The 20,803-nt window shown below is 37.7% G+C and overlaps 1 protein-coding gene across 18 annotated transcripts in view; it reads right to left on the reverse strand.

Annotated features, from left to right (window-relative positions):
- The window catches only part of DLGAP2 (DLG associated protein 2), a 460,234-nt gene that overhangs the window by 30,581 nt on the left and 408,850 nt on the right, over positions 1-20,803 (reverse strand). For all 18 annotated transcript variants that reach the window (XM_085056707.1, XM_085056705.1, XM_085056703.1 and 15 more), the window contains one exon: positions 9,834-10,183. In XM_085056707.1, the coding sequence (XP_084912833.1) occupies positions 9,834-10,183 (350 nt within the window). The remainder of the gene's footprint in view (positions 1-9,833; positions 10,184-20,803) is intronic.

Raw genomic sequence — 20,803 nt, forward strand, 5'->3', positions numbered from 1 at the left:
TGGTGCTGTGTCTTAAAGCTTTGCACAAGTACTTCTGCTATGCAATTTCCTATTTCAAACCTAAGCAGAAGCAATTACTCAGTTTGGTGGAAGCAGGGAGTAAGCTTGGTCTGGAAGGGCTGTTCGTAGAATGAGGAATCCATGGGGTAATCCCTTTTTATATTATTATAAACCAGTCTCATTATAGTCCTTGATTTACAAAATAAAATAAAATCTCAAGTAGCCCCATAAGCTTGCAAGGGATAAAAAGAAATGGAGCAGTGAAATTTTATCGACAACTGTGTTGACAAATATAAAACCATTAAATGATGTGAGGTATACAGCAGAATGCCCTAGCTCACCTTTTTTAATAACACAGTCCTGAAAATGCTATATCAAGCAAGCAATTTATGCACTTTTTATAGTATTCCCATCTGAAGTACACTTACCGAAATATATTCACAGTAGTTTCCTTCATGACTGAGACTTGCGTTTGCAAGTTTCTGTAGGATTCTATATAGCACTTCCCACACCACACCGCCCCCAAGTCTTTGACACAGACAGAGCAAGTGCTGCAGTATGCAAATTATACTGAATCAAGGGAGAGGCAGGAAAAAGAGTAGAACTGACTTCTCCTTCTGAATGATATTTTCACTGTTAAATCACAAAAAATATTATTAGCAACGAGTTTTGCAATATGCACACTCCATGTGTGAATCCAAAGAACATATCTGATGATAGAGACAAGAAAAGATTTACCCTTGCAGCAGTCACAGATACCTCTGGCAAGAGCCTGATGGTCTTTGCAACTGTGTCTCAGCTGCACAGTCCAACCCCACCTGGTCTCTGGAAGGATGCAGAGACAAGGTGGGAGGAAGGCGGGAAATGGGTGTATATGTGGACTTCCTGAAGAAGCCAGTGGTTGGTAACTTCTTCCATCTTTAAGCTGTAGCCCAGTGTACATTCACATGGAAGGGAATTCCAGCCAGCAATTAGGACATTATCATATTTACCTGTGTGTGAATATTGGAGATGCTCATGAGAACAGCTAGTGCAGGAACCCTTTAATAAATGTTAATGGCAAGTTTGACCTGTACAGTGTAGCACCAGGCACAGGTGTGCTAAAATCTCTGGCTGTCAGTGTGACAACAGTCCAGGAAAGACATATTTCCCAGCAATTCCATTTATTTGGCATAAGGTCTAGCGGACAGTGCATGCTGCCATCTGTTTCCACCCTGGCAGCTGCGTGGAAGCTGGCTATGCTCACTTGGATGGGCAGTGCATTGAGAGAACTAAAATATCAGACTTGATAACAGTCTCCAGAATGTGGTGTCATCAGTATAAAAAGAAAGATACCTCTTGATGTTGGCAGTAAAAAAAAGCCTCAGCCACAGAGGTAGCAGCTTGGAGGAAAAAACGCAAGAACAACCAACTGAAATAATAGGTAAATTGGTTTCCTAGTTAAGGTGGGTCTTGGCTGCAACACAAGTGAGAAGCTTCAGCTGCTTGGGGCAGGGGGTGTCACAGTTTCTGAAAGAACATTGCTCTAAGTGAAGCAGCCATGAGGTCCAGTTTTTAGCACAGGAGATATCTATCAGGAAAGACAGCATTATTTATAGCACAGAAGAGTCCAAAAGAGCCTTAAATAACAAGTTATAGTCTAAGCAAGGGACTAGGCACTCACCTAGTCCTTTCAGTGATTTGAGGAATGCTGCATATAAAACATATTCATTTCCCACATTACCTGGGAAAAGAATGAGATACACATGCATGCTGTCGGGGGGGAGCAAAGAGGCAAGTTACACTTGCAGCTTTGACTACTGCAATGAGACCTCAGTCAAATATGCATTGGACATGTTTTGAAGAGTGAAGTCAACTTGTTCTCAGAGGTAGAGGAGGGTGACTGAGAGGGCACCATATAAATGTCTACAAGTATCTGAAGGGAGACTGTAAAGAGGATGTTTCCAGGCTCTTCTCAGTGGTGCCAAGAAATAGGACAAGATACAATGGGCAGAAACTGAATACAAGGAAGAACTGAGAACTGCATTACTATGTGAGTGAGCAAGCACAGGAACAGATTGCCCGGAGAGGTTGTGGAGTCTCCCTCCACAGGAGATATTCAAGAACCACCTGCAGGCACTCCTGTGCAATGTGCTCTGGGACAGCCCTGCTTGAGCAGAGAGGTTGGACCAGAAGGGACCTCTGTGGTCCCTTCCAACCTGACCCATTTTGTGATTCTGTAGTGAATAAGAGCAGAGAACACAAAATACTTAGACAATGGGTCTTAGTTGCACCTCTATGCTGTATGCACTAGCAGGAAGATGTTGTCTGAGGTGGGGAAATATTTTCTGGAGGATGTTGATTGATGTTGAAATCCTTAACAACATCTGGAGTGATCACGAAGTCTAAACTGTTCCCAAGAACTATGGTACTGGGGTTCATCCCCAAAGCAACCAGTCAGTCTGAGTTAAATCACATACTTTAGGAAAAGATTGCCCAGAGAAGTTGTGGATACCTCATCCCTGGAAATGTGTTTGAGGCCAAATTGGATGGGGCGCTGAGTTCCCTGGTCCAGTGAAAAGTGTCCCTGCCCATGGAAGGCAGTTGTAACTATATGATCTTTAAAGCCCTTTCGAACCCAAACCATTCTATAATTCTATTGTATTTTATTATTCTATTGGACTGGGTCCAAAGGAAAAGACCAACAAAATTTCTTATTACTTCCACATGTTGATCAAGAATTGTTTGACTGAACTGCAGCTGGATGATGGTGTCAGTGATATAGGCACAGGATCCACAGGATTACAAACCTTAAGGTTTGACAAGGGAAAAGATGTTTCTGGGTGGCCAGACTGAAGAAGTTGAGCAGATGGGACCAAAGGATTTATCAGGGCCTTCTGCTCACTCCCATGGCTCAGCATGGAAGGACAGGACATTGTGTGCCAGTTCAGACCTGAGCCAAAGCCAGAGATGAAGCCAAGCTGACATCTCCACATGTCAGTCTTTGCCTTCAGCCCCTTCCAAAGCACTGCACTTCCCTCATAGAGTGATATTCTTAGGATGACCATTTCTGTCTAATGTGCTCTTTGGGACCTATGGAGTGAGTCCTGTGGTATGAGGTGTAGGTCAGATTCCTGAACACAGGAATAGGGTAAGAAGGGTCAATGGTATTGTACTCATGGGGCTAACATGCAGCTAGTAACGTTCTGGAGGTGAGCAATAGCCAATGGACAGAGAACAGACTTTTGCTTTCCATACAGATGTCTCAGCAGCTCAGATACAGGGTTATTGGAAACGTGATGCTCCAAAGATATAAACAAGGAAAGGCCCATATGGAGAATATCAATTGGTCCGTCAATTTTTTCTGGAACAAAACAGTCAGACTTGCAACATGCACTCTTCTTCCTTATTGCATATCAAAACATACCTGTTTTTGCCAGCTACATTGTTTGGTTTAGTAAGAAATAGCAGGTCTTCTTTTGAACTCTGTTTCTGATGTGTGGAGACAGATTTACCTTTTATATTTGGAATGGTTTGGTACCTTTCCATTGATGCAACACATCAAGAGAAAATCTTTTTCATCTATCTGTTTTCAAGTGTTTTCTTACAGGCATTTCACCTAGAAATAAAATCCTGAGTAATTTACCCAATACTGAATTGACACCTAGAATTCACAGGCACAAATGAAGTAACACACTCTAAAATTTTATGAAAAGAACTATCAGAAAAATGATGATCCAGGTATCAAAATAAAAATGGTATTACTTACCTCTAAATATGAACTCTTGCCAAATTATCCTTCCCTCCAACTTGCCAAGACTGACACCAATTAAATGACCTGATGATTGCCTTGATATTTTAATGATTTCATTTTCTCACTGTGCCTTGTAACAGCAGGAGAATGCCAATTTTGTGTGTGTGTGTGAGGGCAAAATCTAAGATTGCAAATATTGTAACAACCAACAAAATGGAAAATGGAGGCAAATACCAACACAAGTAAAAATGGAAAATAAGACAATAATTTGCAATCATAAAGCAAAAAATGAACAAATAAATGATGTTGCTGTATGACAGATATTATAAAGACTCCTGCTAGAAAACAGCAGGAAACTAATCAGATCGGCCAGGCTAAACTCAAATGAGCAGAGGATAAAAAGTAATACATTTGGTTTGATTGTGTGACTCTTGAAAATAAGTCTTACTAAATCTGTTGTTATTCTCCTTGATTCATTATTGTTTTAATATTTACATGGGTTCTAAAAGCCTTAATATTTTCAAATTGGCCTACAATCTCAGGAAAGCAAAATAATGTGAAAAATTGTATCTTTATATGTTTGTGATGGAGTCTCACACAAAAGAGGAAAGAAGAAAAATAGCCAGTCATGACCAAAAGCAGAAGAAAGAAGTAGACCTAATATAGCACATAATTTTCCTCTCTCATTGTAAAAAAAGAACTACAAGCCTCTCAAAAATTGGCCATGAAAAATGTTGTCCTATGCGCTTATGTCCACTAGGCTTACAGTGTTAATTGCAAATGTAACAGAGCATTTTGAGACTATTTCTATTTTACCAATGATCCTTGTGGGTCCCTTCCAACCCAGGATATTCCATGGTTCTCTGATTCTATGTCTTACCTTTCACAAAGACATAACAGTCCCCTACATACTCCTTTCTGTCAATTCAGGGAGCAGACAATACTATTAATTCCCGGAGATCCATCACTGCTGACTGATACAGCTCTAAATTTGAAAACTACATATCAGATACTGACATTGCCTTGGTAATGAAGGATCCACAAGTAAATTATACGAACACAAAATTATATGAATAAATGCAAATCATTATTTCACGTAACTTCCTTGTTATAATCAATCTTAGTGTGTTTATGGACACTCATTCTAGCAAAGAATGCATGAAGGAAATTATTCCTTCAAAGTATTTACTATGCTTTTTTAGATAATAATTTTAACCACTTAAAAACAATTTTCATTTCTGTATTAAAGCCTCGGCTCTTAAATATGAGCACTGCAGTGTAACATTGAAGGGTCTTAAAAATTCCACTCTAAGCCTCTATCCATACTGTCTCTAAGGTAGACTTGGAGTTAATATATTCAATGCATAAGAAAACAGATTCTAACCTGTTGACTTTTGCTTCTCTCTCCTAAACATTAGTAGTAAGAGTCCTTCAGGCCACATTATCTCTCCCCATGTGACTTCACTGCCCTCAATGGGTTTCTACTGCTGTAACCAATTTTTTCTATAATTAGAATTTAATAAACAATTTCTCTGACGATATACAGGAAGGGAAATAATTCACCCTTCCTCTCTTGCATAGGCTTCTCAGAGAACAAGACTACAATAGAGTAGAAAACACTGCTTTTGACACTAGAGCAAGTACATGTAATTGTGAATTCAGATAACCATTCTTAGGTATGGGGAGAGCTTATTTGTATGCAGTGACTTCAAAGTAGGAAAACCATTTCAAATAAAACTACAGTATTAACTGCTATTGCTTTCCTTAATTGATGGTATACTTTAACCAGCCAAAAAACATACACTCTTTCAAAATAATTTTTAGAAATCCAGCAAAATAAACCCAAACTTTCATGCTTTCAGATTTTTTGTCTCACCACCGAGCTCCATTTTGCCACTCCACTACTTCCCAGCAGAACATCTGGACTACTCAAATAACATGGCATGGCACAGTAAGAGCTAATTACCAAAAGGATATCTTATGATGGCTTGAAAACTTCCTCTGATCTTTTAAGGAAGGACTTTTTACTAAAAATACAAGCCAGAGTTTAGAAATGGGATTTATGTCAAGCTAACATGAGACTGTAGCAAGAAAATAATGCACACTGTAGAGGCTACTGATAACCTTTCTGGTGCATTTACTCCTAAGTGGCAAATTACTGGGAACCACAAATATGACTGTCTATGAGTAATTTTAGGAGAAGAATAAACAATAGTTACTTCTAAAACTTTGGATCATTTATGATCCAAAGACCAGTGTGATCAATGCAAATATTTCTTTTGACTGCTGTGTATACACTGAAGTAGAGCACTGACCAGGATGCTATAACCTAAACACTACAAAGAAAATGTAGGTGCCTATTTGAGTACATTTGCCATATGGGTACAAAATGCGTTGCGTTAAAGGGGAATTCTAGTTTGAGAGTGCAGAATATAATGAACAACATTTTGCCATATGACATGAATAATTTCATCATATATACATATAAAGGGCAGAAGATCCCCTTTTGATACGAAAAAGTTAGGCAGGCAAGCTATTGCACTAATCTCCCTGGATACAGCCTTTAATTTATAAGAAGGACTTGTTTAATGTAGATTCTGGAGATTATAAAAAACCCACTAGGTATTTTGAAGCGTGATCTTCTGATGATAAATGAAGATGACAGAGTCCATTCTCTACGCTACAATTAGCGCTTGTCTCCAAAAATACCACCATGAATCAGCCTTCACACTTGGAACATTTGTTTCCATCTCATTCGTTTCCGGGGTTTCTGTTCATTTTGAGAAGCCTTGATGTCTTTTAAATAGAGAAGAAACTAAGGACTGCATGTTTTGAAGTACTTGAAATAAATAAGGAGCAACTTCTTGACATGTTTTCTCATATATTTCACATTCCAAATGCTTTTAATATGAAATGGTTTATAACTAAAGCAGATTTTGAATGTTAATCATTAGCATATATATATATCAGGGTGTGCAAAAGAGCAAGGAAAATCCCTGAAAATATCTTGGCAACAACCTTGTTCTGATTTAGTGCTTATTTTACTATTGAAAATCTATACTCTCCATTTTAAATCAAATACTTTGATTAATTTTTTGCTGTCATGATAGAAGACAGATATGAAGTTTATAGCTACTAGTATTACAAGAGTTTTGTTATTTTTATATCTATATATTGTTGCTGACTAATTTTTTCAAAATCATTATTTTGAAATTAATTTGAATTTATAAATCAACATTTTTTCCCAGTGCCTGACATGACTGACAATATTTGTCTTGATTTAAATCTGTCACTGGAAAAAGAAACCAAAGCAATAAAAACCCAAAGGCCCCCAGCTATTTTCTGGAAAAGCTTTGTTTCTGAAGTTTTTTGGGTTTTTTGGTTTTTTTTTTTGGTTCTAAATTCCCATCTGGGATAGGACTAATACTGTGAGATGGATTAGTGCATCTGTGCTGTTCTGTCCCTGCAGATGGGTGCTACTGATCTTGGTACTAACTGCAGTGCTTCCCTAGGAGCTTGAGTCCCCTGTGCATGTGAATACCACTCCTACTGGCACACGCCTGGCATGCCAGGGCTTTTTAAAAGGACTTTTATTCACTACATGTACCCTACACAAATCATACATCTCAAAAACATGGGAGCCCTGGGGTGGATCCATCGTGTTTCCACTTGCAGTGGCACCACTGGTCACTCTGTACCTTTACTCCTCTCTGCTCCTGTATGAAGCTCTCTTGGCAAGCAATCTTTCCTCAATGTGTTAAAGGAGTGGAACATTAAAAAATGCACAAATTAACCATCCTGATAGCAAATTAACTAATGCAAATAGATGCAAATTCAATGCATTACCCTGGCATGGCATGCTAATGAGAAAACAAGTAATTTAGTCAATCAAGGAAATATGCAAATAAAAAACATCCTTTTCCAAGGTACTTTGACACAGAATTCTAAAAGAAATTAAATATTGCAACAGTATTTTGAGTGCATAAATTATTATTTGTATAGTTTGCAATAAGAACATGCTACCTTGAGTTTTTACTCTGTACAAACCTGGCATTAGTAATATAACAAAATGCATTTACTGTTGAAAAACACTGCAGAAATATATTTTTCGCACTAATACGACATTTGAAACTTAGTGCTGAAAAACGTCCTAAACAACTAAAATGTGCTCTCAGGATACTGTTGAAAATTTAACCTTATCTAATGCCAAATGGTACAACCAAGCAGTTTGTATTTCTTGTAAGATAACAAACAGCTCACCCTTCTAAGACCTGCTCTTGTAAACAACATTTGCCTTTCTCCATGTGTGCACCTGAGGACCAATGTTAGAGGCCAAGCTGCTATGGAAGATCCGCTGCCTCCATGAAAATCATGGCACAGGTGTTTTTGTGGATTATAAGCACGTATTATTAAACACAGCACACATAAAGAAGGGTCAGGGCCCAGTGAAAAGTACTGGTCATCACCTGTAGTAATAAACAGGATCAAGCGATGTAATCAAAGTTCCAGAATTAATTGCTGTAATACCAGGACTGACCAAATCAAGACACCAACATTAATAAATACCCCTGTGCACAGCTGCTGTAAAGGAGAGATAAGAACAGCACTAGATACTACTCCTTTCTGAAGAGTTAGTTTCAGGTTAGGGGCTCAAAGGTACCAAAGATTTTTTTGCTGCTCCTATGGGCTTTTTCAGTGTTATCTGCCTAGCCTCTTCTCTGAACAATTTAGGATACACTAATTGCTTTGTAAAACATTTGAAAAGTAGCCATCTGAATATTTTACCGTGATTGTTAAATTGAATTCTACTCTTCTGCATCTGAAGAATCAGAAGCAAGGACTTTTAGGTCAAGAAATGGACAAACAGCTTTCTGACAAAGTGGATTCCTTCCCATTAGTCTTATGCATTATGGAACAGCAAAATTACAGCACTCTAAAATGTTAACCTGTGAAGTTCAATCAGTAGCTGTGGCATCCTTAACCCAAGCACTTTTCTATGACTATATTATGAAATTAATGGAAATGGAATTACTATTTTTTTAAGAAAATAATATACTTTCTTTTATATTCTTGTATATTTCTAATATACAGTCACTCACTGGGCTTTTTTACACAGACAATTACCTTCTCAAGATCTATGTTGCTGTCTTCACAATACCTATAACTATGTCAAAATAAATGTCATTTTCTCTATAGCTGATCTAGCAAAAGTAAGCACAGAAGTGAACCCAGTGATGAAAAAGGGAATATTCAGCAAAAAAGAAGCCCAAATTTTCCTCTACTCCTGTCTCAAAGGACTTCATGCTCTTTGCAAGTCCAACTTTCCAATTTTTATTATTACTTGGTATTTCCTAGAGATTTAAACAGATGACCATTTCTAGCTGTCTAGTATTTTCCATTTAGTAGAAGGAATAGCAATAAAAAATTGCATTTGGAATTGCCTTATTTCATTTGCCTGAAACAACAGAACTTGACTGAGCTTTCCACAGCCTGACACACATTTTTTCAGGTGAAATAAATATTGTGAGTTTTGATGGACAAATGGAAGAATGCTCAAAGACTGTGTTTATTAATGTTATTTCATTACTTGCCATCTCTAATTATGCTGTATCTACAGCAGGACATTTCTTTTTCTTTTTTGCTACCTTTGCAGCACAACTAAAAGTAAGGCCAAGGGTGTCTTTTTAGGCAGAATAATTGAAGATCGAATGGCATTACACATTTTCCAAGGCAAAAGAGAAATATAATGGAAAAAATACAGTAAAGCATTTTAAAGCTAGTGAAATTCTATAAAAAGGACTGTGAATTCATGGAGGGAAGGAGATGAACATGCTGTTCACCTGCAGCTCTGCAGTATAATTTTCATATCAAGTGTTAATGACAGGTAACCTCCCTAGAGATTTATTCATTCATTTTCTCCCAGGTACAGTGTATTAGCCGAAGTCTTTTCTGCACAGCCATGATGTGAATTACAATTAACGCTAAGCAGCCAGGGGTTGTTTGTTAGATTATTAGAGCAAGTGAAGCTGAATGACTCATTCTATGCTATTTACAGAAAGAAGACAAGCAATTCATCAGACAGATGTTAATGATAGACTACCTGGATCCCTATAGAGGAACGTCGACTCTTGAGAAACTCCTCTGCTTTTGTCACCAGGATGGCCTTGTCGCTGGTCCGTATGGAGGTGCTCTGGCTCTCGGCCGCGTGGCGCTGGGCAGCTGCCGTCTCCAGGGCGAGGTTCATGGCCTTGTTGCTGTCCAAGCTGTCGGTGGAGTTGTACATCCCTCGCCCGTCCTGCGGCCACGGGGATATCCTCTGAGTCCGGCTGTCGTGATATGCATCCTGCGTGGATTCTGTGCTGCTCTGTGCCGTGACTGAGATCAGTGGCTTGGAAGTGGTACGAGGGGGTACTGGTGGTGGTGTTTTTTTGTAACTTGTGTAAGTTACAGCTATGGGAAGAATTAAAAGAAAGAAAAAAAAACCAAGCAAAAAAAATAAAGAAAGAAAGAGAGAAATCAGGATTAGTCTGATGGAAACCTGACAACAGAAATCACCTTAAGATTGTGCTACTTAAAAATTACGATGGTATAACGTAGTGCTCTCCATGAATTTATTTGAAAGCGTCTCAGAGTCCACTGGGTATCCCCAGAAACATTTTATTTTGACAAGGAAGAAGGAAGAGGTGAAAATGGGAGTCCCAAAGTACAGACAAGATGAAAGAGAATTAGTGACGATATGCATGTTGAGATTTGTGTTGGGAAGGTACACACTGCGGCTTCTGAGATTGTCCCCACACAGGATAAAGCTCATAGGAGAAATAAAGGAGGATTTTTTCCCCCTGTTCTTATCATCTGAACTGTGAGCTTTGCATGGATACAGTATATTACAAAAATAGCATCAATGTAGAACAAAATATTATTCAGCAACTTCTACTTTATGGTATGCCACACTTCAACCTTTTAAAATCCTTCCAGGTGCACTGGTTGGAATTAGGCAAGGTTGGCTACTTACTTGTGTAAGAAGCACATATTTTTAAAATATCCACAGTACAGTTAATAAAAGGAAATTCAAGGCATGTTAAAAATATTATAATATATGCAAAGCTATTAAGACTTTGATGAGCAGAGCCATTCTGAGGCTGGTTTAACATAGATTCTGTCTTCTAGCATAAGGATCAATAAAATATCCAAGAAAACTCTACAGATGGAGAACTGTGCCAATACTGCTTCCTTCCAAAATTTAAAAAATTTCATAAACATTAATATTTAGTCATTAATATCACACAACTGAATTTCCTAACTGTCTAAGCCCACTATACACTTTTTTTTTGGTACTAATAAGAGTATTTCTATTGTGGAAGAGTATTTTTTTCCAAAGCACATATAATCATAATTCATAAAATTAGCAACTGATAAAAAATGCGTTGCAACATGTCTTTCTTTATTCCTGTATTGGGAAACCAAGTCCAATTCACTTCTTGTATAATTACAGGAGTAAGTTTTCCTTTTTCAGGTGTTACCAAATGGATTGACACTGCAAAAGTGACTCAGGTAACCTTGGAACTGGGGTTACTTGAATCAAAAGAGTTTCTACAAGGGGGAGGATTCTACAAGAGTTCTACAAAAGAGGATTCTATAAGAGTTCCTCTTCCTATTACACCAGTATGGGCTGATGAGCAATGAACTCAGCCTCTCCAGTTGTGTTTTTTGATATAAGGCTACATTGCAGCTGTCTGGAGTGAAGAGACCAGCTTAGGAATTAACACCTTGGACTGCTGAGCCTATATCACCAGGCTGGCCTATGTGAACAGTGAGTCTAGAGAAAATTACTCTTAATTGTTGATTTTTGATAATCATAAATAAAAGTGTTATCATACATAAAAGTGAGCAAGGCAGAGCTAGGAAGTGAAAACCTTCATTTAATGAACATTTTGAATTACTATTGATGCCACGCAATTCTGGTAGAGATTTAGAGTCTTGCTCTGAGCTAAATTGCTCTAACAGAGTGAAACACAAAAAAACCATGAAACATGTTCTTCACAATCTGAGACCACGCTTTTTTTGAAGTGCCATTTTGTTGTTCTATCACCAGTCTTATCTCCTGACAGTTTTGAAACCAACATTTAAGAAGGAAGAAAAACTCAAGAGTTTTCAGACGCTTTAGAGAGAACAGAAAGTTCACAGAAGAAAGGGGAGAGTTGAAAGCTTGGAAATTAAGACAGTGTCTAGTGAAGTCAAGCAGTGGCTCTAAGGAATGTTTCCACTAAGTGAGTTGCCACGATGCTGCTCCCCCACCTCCCTCCTGCAAGTGATCAAAGTGCTGGGAAACCTTAGAAGGAGAGACAATGGGGTGATATAGGGTGAATGATATCCAGCACAGGAAGCCAATTTTACCCGTTACATAAGACAGGATATCACTGTTATGACTACTTCACTATTTTTTTCTGTCTTCATGCAAAGGAACAGCAGTGAATCATGAAACATATGGTTAATGTGATAATGAAACATCACAAGCAGGTATATCCCTACTACTTGAGCAGTAGATCATTTCTCTGTCTAATGAATATAAATGTTAAACTGCTGTTGCAACCCTTCATAGCTGACTTAATCTTCATTTACATTTCTGAAACAGAAAAATTCTCCTTATGGCAAAACCAAAACAATCACTTGCTTCCTCCTCCCCTCCCCCCCACCTTTTTTTGTCCCCCTAGGACTGAATATTTTTTTCCAAAAATGTATGACTATTTCAGTGGAGTGACATGTTTTAAAACCATCAAGTATTAGGGCAACTGCAGTATTCTGGCAAGCATTTGATTGTGAACACTAAACAGGAATTAAAAATCCCACAGATGTTCAACAAGTAGAAAAAGCCATGAGAAAGACTAGAAGTTTGTGAGAAACTGGCTACATAATTACAGTGAAATATGGCAGGAAGAAATCCAATTAATTCCTATACAGTCACAGAGATCAAATATTGAGCAGGGAATAAAAAAATCCATCTCTACACTGTTAATGAGTTCATATCTGGAACAACAGTTTCAGAGACAGAAATCTGGGTCTAATTGGAGACTAACAAAATCAGGTAAGAGGATAGAGACATGCATCTGAGAGTCAAATCTTGTTACCAAATTCTATTTGCTTTAATCACTCAAGTGGTTCTAGTGAAGTAAATGGGATAACTTGGCATGTATTGCTGATTTAAGAGATGACTACATAACAGATTAGGGGTTTGTTAACAGAGAAAGTAATCCAGTAATCCATGGTTTATTGTTCATGCTTGGGTTTAGATCTGTAATAAAAAAGTATTGCCTTAAGGTCTGAAGTATGAAATTTTATGTCACTTGCAATTGTTTCCATTAATAATGGCATCTGTGAATATTCCTGTTATCAGCAATAACATGTTTTTCTATCATGTCCAATTCTTGGTCCTGGCAGTTGTACATACAACACTTTATATATGGACAGAAACAATTCCTTCTCCTAATATAAAATGAGCTTTTTTAAAAATTTATCATCTCCTTATGCTGATGGATGCAGCTATTGTCAGCTTTGCATTATTCTCTACTTTGTAAACTTTATTTGCCTTCATAGTTACTAGTTCAAAGCAAGCATATAAAACCTCCTCAGCACTGCTTTGTGTCTTCCCCATTTTTCAGTCTATCATTCTACAAACCTCAGAGCTGTGGAGAATTTTGCTGGCCCCACAGAGAGGGCTGGTGCTGGGCAATGCAGCCCTGGGGAGCTGAGTGCCTCATAGCTCCACAGGGCACTGTTGATGAAAATTGAACTGGGATGGAGAAGACTGGGATGGAGAATTCTTGTCTTCAGTGAGGACAAGCTGGGTGTCAGAAGCAGCACAACAGCAGGGGATGAGAGGCAGCATGAGGCAGGGTGTGAAAGAGCACAGCACCAGGAGGGCAGAGCTGGCGCAGGATGGCTTCAGACTGATTTCAGTTGTGGACTTGAGCAGATGCAGAGACCTGCACCATGTTTGGACACATAAAACATTGATCTGGGATAACCTCCTGTTGTTTCTGGGGCTGACAAAAGATTTCTGACTTATTTAGTTTTCTGATTTCCTTAGTATTTTAGCAGTTTTATTGTACATATCCTGAACACTCCTGATACTTCTCTCACCAGTTCTACTGCTGAGCAATGAGGCTCAACAAAGTAAAACAACAGCCCTCTGCCATGCTGTTAATCAGTTTGTAAAATCTATAGCTGCTCTGAAACGCAAAGAAAAAGAAAGTAAACATAGAAAAAGACATAAATATGTCTTTTTAATGAATAAAGTAGAAAAAGGAAATGAACATTTTCTTTACAGTTGAATTCAAAGGCTATCTTGATATAGAAAGAAGAATTTATTTTTTGCTAAATTTAATAAAGTGGGAAAAATTTTTTTTAAAGTTCCTAACGTTCTGTCTCCATCTTTTAGCTTACAATTATCAATCAATAATTATAAAAATGGTAACAAAGTATTCTAATTCTAAACCATATGGGCATTTCAGACTTCCATTTGAATCAAAATATTAACTGCTTAGGTACTTGCCCCACTTCAATATAAACATGTGCAATTTGCTCCACTGGATTTTCCTTTAAGGAAGGACATTGTTAGAGAAATTCAGAGAAAACAAAGTGGTTCTGTGCAGCCTCATAGTGGGTCAGATTAAATGATGATGTTAAGCAAGTATAAATTGTTCAGTTGAAATGATGAGGAAGCAATGCAGCATAACATGCATTAGTTTGTCACCTAGTCAGGAAAAAGTGTAAAACATCAAATTGCTTTTGTAAGGATTGGTATCTTAACTGCCAGACTCTCACATACACAAAATTGCTTATCAGTGCTGAATTTGGCACAGAGGTGGCTATGAATGATATGTTCTGTAAATGACATTAATATTTATAATGTGCTGTATGATGCCAGCCAGGCAGCAGCGGTCACATCCAGAATATCAGGCACTATGGAAATACTGCAGAGTAGCCAGGAAGACAATTCCAGCACTGGAGAACCGGCAATTTAGTGGTTTGGATACACACAGCAGAAATACAAGGATGGTTTTGTGATAATTCATAAGTAACAGGATATTTGAAAATTTAACTGATGAAGCTGGAAGCAGAATATCCCTCTTAATCTACACTGTCTTTGTCTAAACTTGTTAATGGTATCTGTTGATACAGCCATAGAAGTTAAGTCAGTGATTCTGTCCATGTTTCAGTGCCAACAAAGTTTGTGCTAGAAATAAAATTACTAAAACAAGTCAATTTAGATGTAACTCCAGGTTAGCCATAGACCTTCACAGACTCAAGGCAGAAGGAGAGACATAATATATTTGATGAAATAGCAGAGGCTGTGGGTGACATTCAGAACACCTTTCAAAAGGCAGCCTTTTAATAAATCACTGCTTTTGGTCCATTTGCAAGATAGAATCACCTGAGGGGTTTTACAAATCAATATAGCCATTAAGCACTTAGTCAAAATAACCTTATTTAGGCTGAGATCATAAAGTTAGCTGGATGATGAATTTACATGAAAGCACCATCAATTAAAAGAAGTGGTTGTCCCTTATGACACATGGCAGGAGTAAACCGAATTTTCCATTTTGTAAGGAGGTTTATTCAGAAGGAGAATAATTGCTCTGCAGGGAGCTTGGAGCTGCCCTGGAGGCAGAGGTCCCAGGGGCATATTGTTGAAGGCACACAGGGCTCCTCTGAGGAGCCACAGCACCAGGAGAAACACAATGCAGATACCCATGCTGGTGCTAGATCTTCTGCTTTTCTGTGGGAAAGTGAACATCAACCCTTAAACTATCAGAAGAGGAAAAAGAGACCTTCTCATAATGAAAGGCCATGGTCAAATCTGTATCAAAAGAGTACTCAGTTTTTAGAATAATCTTTTGACCATGGTGTATACAGGTCTAGCCAAAGGCTTTAAAAGTCCCAGCTAACATGACTGTCCCTGAAATGCCCTGAAATCTCTTTACCATGCTCCATCATGGTCATCAGTTACTCTTAAAATAAAAACGTACATATGGATGCCTAGCAGTTACTTCTCAAAATACAGAATGATGATCATTAAAAGAACATTAAGAAATCAAAGGGGACTTTTGAGAAAAAAAAACCTCAGACACTAAAAGAGTTTATTTCTCATTAAAAGAGTTAACTCTTTGATGATTTTTCTAGCAAGCCATGGAGGTCAAAAATAAGAATACAAGTCCCTGTTTAAAAAAGAGGTTGTCAGGACACATATTTTTTTTTTTTATATGCCTCTTTTCAGCTTCCATTTTCACTGGTGTCTGATGACAAACATCATTAAAAGGAGACTGTAGTGTCAAACAGGCCACTTTAATTGTACAAAATAATCTGCATTTCTTAGTCAAATTCTAAAATGTTAGGAAGGGGTTTTCTCCTTGAATCAGTAATCCTTTAAAGTTCAGTTGTAACAAAATGGCTTAAAAATGGTTAGTTTTGACATGTGTAGCCTCTGGTATTTAATTAAGAAAAATGGATCGGTTAGAATGAAGAGCAAAGGTTAAGGTAAATCAGTCTGTTTGATCCAAGCCTGCCATTTTCAATGTGTGTCCTCAGTGGCTACCTCAAAACCTGCACTGATGATTGGGGTCTCTACTGTCTCTTTTCAACGCTGGAGCATTGCTGTGCTCATGCTGCACAGAAAAATGAATGATTTGTTCAATTACCTGACCCTAGACAGGCACCTGAATGTAAATGCAAGTCCTTCAGAGTGCTTCTCTAACACATCCAACTGCACTTAAATTGAAACATCATCTGTATGTGAGTGTAGGGCAGGGAAGGGAGACATGTCACATACAGTCCAGGGCTCTCCAGCCCTTTCCTTTGCTGCTCCCCAGAAAGGTCCACACTTTTGCTTGCTGTTCTGGTAGTGAAAGATCCTGTGATTTCTGAGAGCTTTCCATGTTCAAGAGTTTCTCCATTTGTAAGGTAATTGAGTGTGGTTTTTTTCTTTTAATTGTAAGGACATTCAAACCTCGCAAAAGTAGTCATTAAAACTTACCAACGTCATATTGTGATTGAAATTCAAGAGATAATTTTGGTTTTAATTAAGTTAATTTTTTAATTAAATTTTGAATAAATTTCTCTCCAATATAATCAGAGAGATACTTCAGTTATTAACCTATCTTCCTGCTTCTTCCCTTTTCTCATTCAGCCCTCCATAATGAATCCTAGCCAGTAAAGGGACCAGACAGTTTCTCAGTAGAAAGAGAGTGTCTTGAGCTTGGATATCTGTGAAAAGACCTTGTTTCTTCCTTTCCAGATTAAACAGTAAGACACAGTGCTATATATTTATCACTTTGATATATATTTATATAATATAAAAATATCAACAAGGTATTTTTATGCCATATTTTCTTGAAAAGACTGCTTACACCTAGATGATTTTTATCAGCACAGTTTATATGATGGGCTGAATTTATTTAATCTACATAAGTAAAAGCATTGTAAAATACATGTAAATACATTTTACATGCTTTATGATAAATAAACCTGGTTATTTGTTAAACCCTAAAGTCAGGTGTTAATTTATAGTCTCATGTTGCATAGTCCAGGGGGCAAAATGTTGAATTTATCCTGTGCCAGTATTTTAAGTAGGGTCTTTTAGTAACAGTGAATTACCTCATACCTTCATGACAATTTTGAGAACTATGCATGGAAATCCATCTCACCTCACATCAGTCACTGAAAAAACCCCAATCATACAGGTCTGAGTTAGTTGTCTGATCACTTTTAGAATATCTGTGAGAAAAAAAAGAAATTCTGGGGGCAATTCTCGCCCATCTTAGATGCTTATTTTACCAAGAAATGAATCATCCTGTGCTTTTCTCTGTCAGCCATAAAGAGAACCAAGGACAACCAGCTCAAATCAGGACATCTAATTTTGACAGTTACCATCACTGGAAGCATTCAAGAAACATCTGGGCTTGGCATTTGATTTAGTTGACATGGTGGTGTTCAGTCAAAGGTTGGACTTGATGACCTTGGAGGTCTTATACAACCTGAATGATTCTATGGTGCTCTGAAATGCCTAAAGGGATGAGATGAACTCCAGCCAAAAGCTCTGTCCCTGTGACACACTGGTTTGCACTGGGGCATAACCTCTCCTGTCTTTTGTTACTAGTGTTTTTCAGAAAGGTGGGAGCTTCATCTCCCCTGCTCCACATCCCCTATGAGCTGGATGGTAAAGCCAATCTGAATGGAATTTGCCTGCAGTAAGGACTGAAACCTAATTTCCTGCTCCTTGATACCTTCTGCTAAAGCTACTACACAGCAGTCAGTACCAGCTTTTCCCAAGGTACCTTTATAACTCCAGATAGATATGAAAAGCAAACCTTCTATATCTCTGTAATTTTTGAATTAAATGGACAGTTTGAGGCTCTAGACTAGACCATGCTTTTAATTCCATTGAAAATGTTGATATTGAACTCAGTGGAATCTGATTAATTCACACCAGCTCAAGATCTGGACCATTACATTAACTTATTATTGACATAGACAAGAATTGCATTTCCTATATACAACTCTTTTAAAGAGTTTTTCAAAGTAGCATATTGCTGAGACACTGCAGCCAAGTGAATTCCATATAAAACCCCTATTTTTTTAAGCAGCATCTGTCTTTGACATCTCTCTGCTAAACAGAATCTGTACAGCACTTTTAAAAAGTACTTAAATAATTTGTATGACACATAACCTCCATTAAAATTCAGTGGTGTAAGGCAAAATTACTGAATGAGTTATTTTTTTCAAAAAACACAAAAGAAAATAAATCTGTGTATGCATCAGGTTAGTCTCAATATTCAGAGTAGATCCTTTTAGGCTTCAGTTCTGCACATCTATCTGATTTTCTACAGGAAACTAGCAATTAAGTGGAAATGTGACCACTAAATTTGGAAAAATCTGAAGCCACTACAGTCTCCTTGGAGAAGAAAAGTATAAAAGGAATTACTGTAATCAAGTCATTCAGTGCGCAAGATGTTACCTCCATATTGAGAAAACTTAGGTCTGTAGGCAGCTCCATGTTACATAAACTATAAAATCTGTTTTGACAGTGTAATTAATGTTAGGCTCAAAACAGAAATGCAAATCAAACAAGACATCAAGATCAGAAACTGTAGGCCTTTGCTAAAATTAAAAGAGATGTGGGCAACACAAAACTCATAGATTGCTGATGGATTGGTTACAAAAGGTTCTATTTCAGATCAGTTAATTAGCAAGAAATTATAGCCTAACCAGTGTCCTGTAGATGGCATGGCGAAGTGCTGACAGCTGTACTGCTCTTCTAAACAGTTCCTATGTGCCTCTAAAATACTGAAGTTGCATTAAAAAACAGCATCTCGGTTTTTCAGTTGCAGGAAGGAAAAATGTTCCTTTAACTATATTTCATTTTTGAAATGTATGTGTGGCTTTTCAGGAATACAGATTGCATTTGTCACATCATCAACACAGTAGGACACAAAGAGAAAAAAGAGTTCCAAACACTAAGAATCGCTTTTCTTGTGCTACTCTTTTCACATTGAAATAAAACAAAAAACAAATAAATGTTTTTCAGTAGAATTTCTTCTTGAACTCCTACATACCCTTCTCATTCAGTTAAATTAATTTCCATCAGCCTCCTAAACACCCTCATGAATATATTATGTAGGCTTATAACTGGTTTTGTTTTTATATTTTCTATTCTCTTTCTTACAGTAACCATGTGCAACTTGTAATTTTATTTAACTTACAGTAAAGAATTCTAAGGTGAATAGGATGAGAAAAACAATTTGCTTACTTACCCTCAAGCAAATGTTGCATAATTTTATCACTACATTATAATAATCTAAAATTTAAGAATTTAGGTGATTGCTAAATATTTAACCACATGTAATTTAATACCTTTAAACAAATAATTTAATCCACAAAGAGCTACAAGTCTGGACACAAATTCAGAGTGCACTTTTTTGTCAAATCAAATAATCATTTTACCCAGTAAGAGAATGGAGTCAGTATGAGTGTCAAAACTAGTGCTAAGAAAGCTACTTGCAGGCTGCCATCCCTGTATTTAGGTGGAGAAAATGATGCTGCTGTGTTTTGCCCTCTCAGCTTTCTGAGTCAGAGCATGGTTCTCTCAGTTATCCTTGTTTTCAGTGGGAGCAGAATTTAACCTTTGTTTTCATCCTATATTGCAATTTGAATAGGTTGGACTTTTGCCTTAGGTTTATGAAAGTTACCTAGCTATACAATGCTATCATTGTAGACTATTTTAGTAGACAACAGAGAGAAATATGGATGTCCAGAGGACCACTTGTTTCCTAACAGGTACAAAGTATAAAGGAGATATATATCCACTGGCTATAATTGGATATTAACGTGACCGCCTTTGAAACCTACATTTTGGATGTATGTCTCATGTGAGATGAACTTTTGTGACTGAAATTTGTATAATTTCTTTGACTGGGGGAAGGAGACAGAGAGTGGAAATATACGCATTTTTCTGGACACAGGAATGTCCCAAAAGGGAAAGAAATACATACAAAAATCACGACTCATTGATGTGTCCTTCATATGCTGTTCTCATTCTCAGAAAGCCAAGAGACAGGTTATTCACTTCAGACTCAGTATCTTCCCTAACCCTGGATGTCCTCTAGCTGCCCTTGAGGAGTAACAGTGAGCTGCTGGGATTGCTCTGGTATTTGCGGTTTCCAGAGTGTATATTTTAATGGACTGTATACTGGGACTGAACCTTGGCCTTACAGTGAGTACAGACTTTGTTGGGAACTATCAAGGCACTATTAGGTGACCATAAAACATCTCAGAGTTGGCTGGGGTTTGTTGATTCTCTGTCAGTGCACAACAGGATCCTATTGTGATCCTTTAGGATCCTATGAGAGAATACTCACACTGTATTCAGTCTGAGCCAAACTCACCAAAACATGGGTACCTAAGCCTCCTTGGCCAGACAACAGCTTCTTGTCCAGAATGATGCAGTTCTCTTCTAGGGCCTGTGTAGATGTCTCAAATGGTACCAGCCAAATGTCTTTGAACTAACCAGAGTTTCTT

The sequence above is a fragment of the Lichenostomus cassidix genome, chromosome 3 (genome assembly GCF_008360975.1).
Source record: "Lichenostomus cassidix isolate B80296 chromosome 3, HeHo_3.0, whole genome shotgun sequence".
Classification (NCBI taxonomy): Eukaryota; Metazoa; Chordata; class Aves; order Passeriformes; family Meliphagidae; genus Lichenostomus; species Lichenostomus cassidix.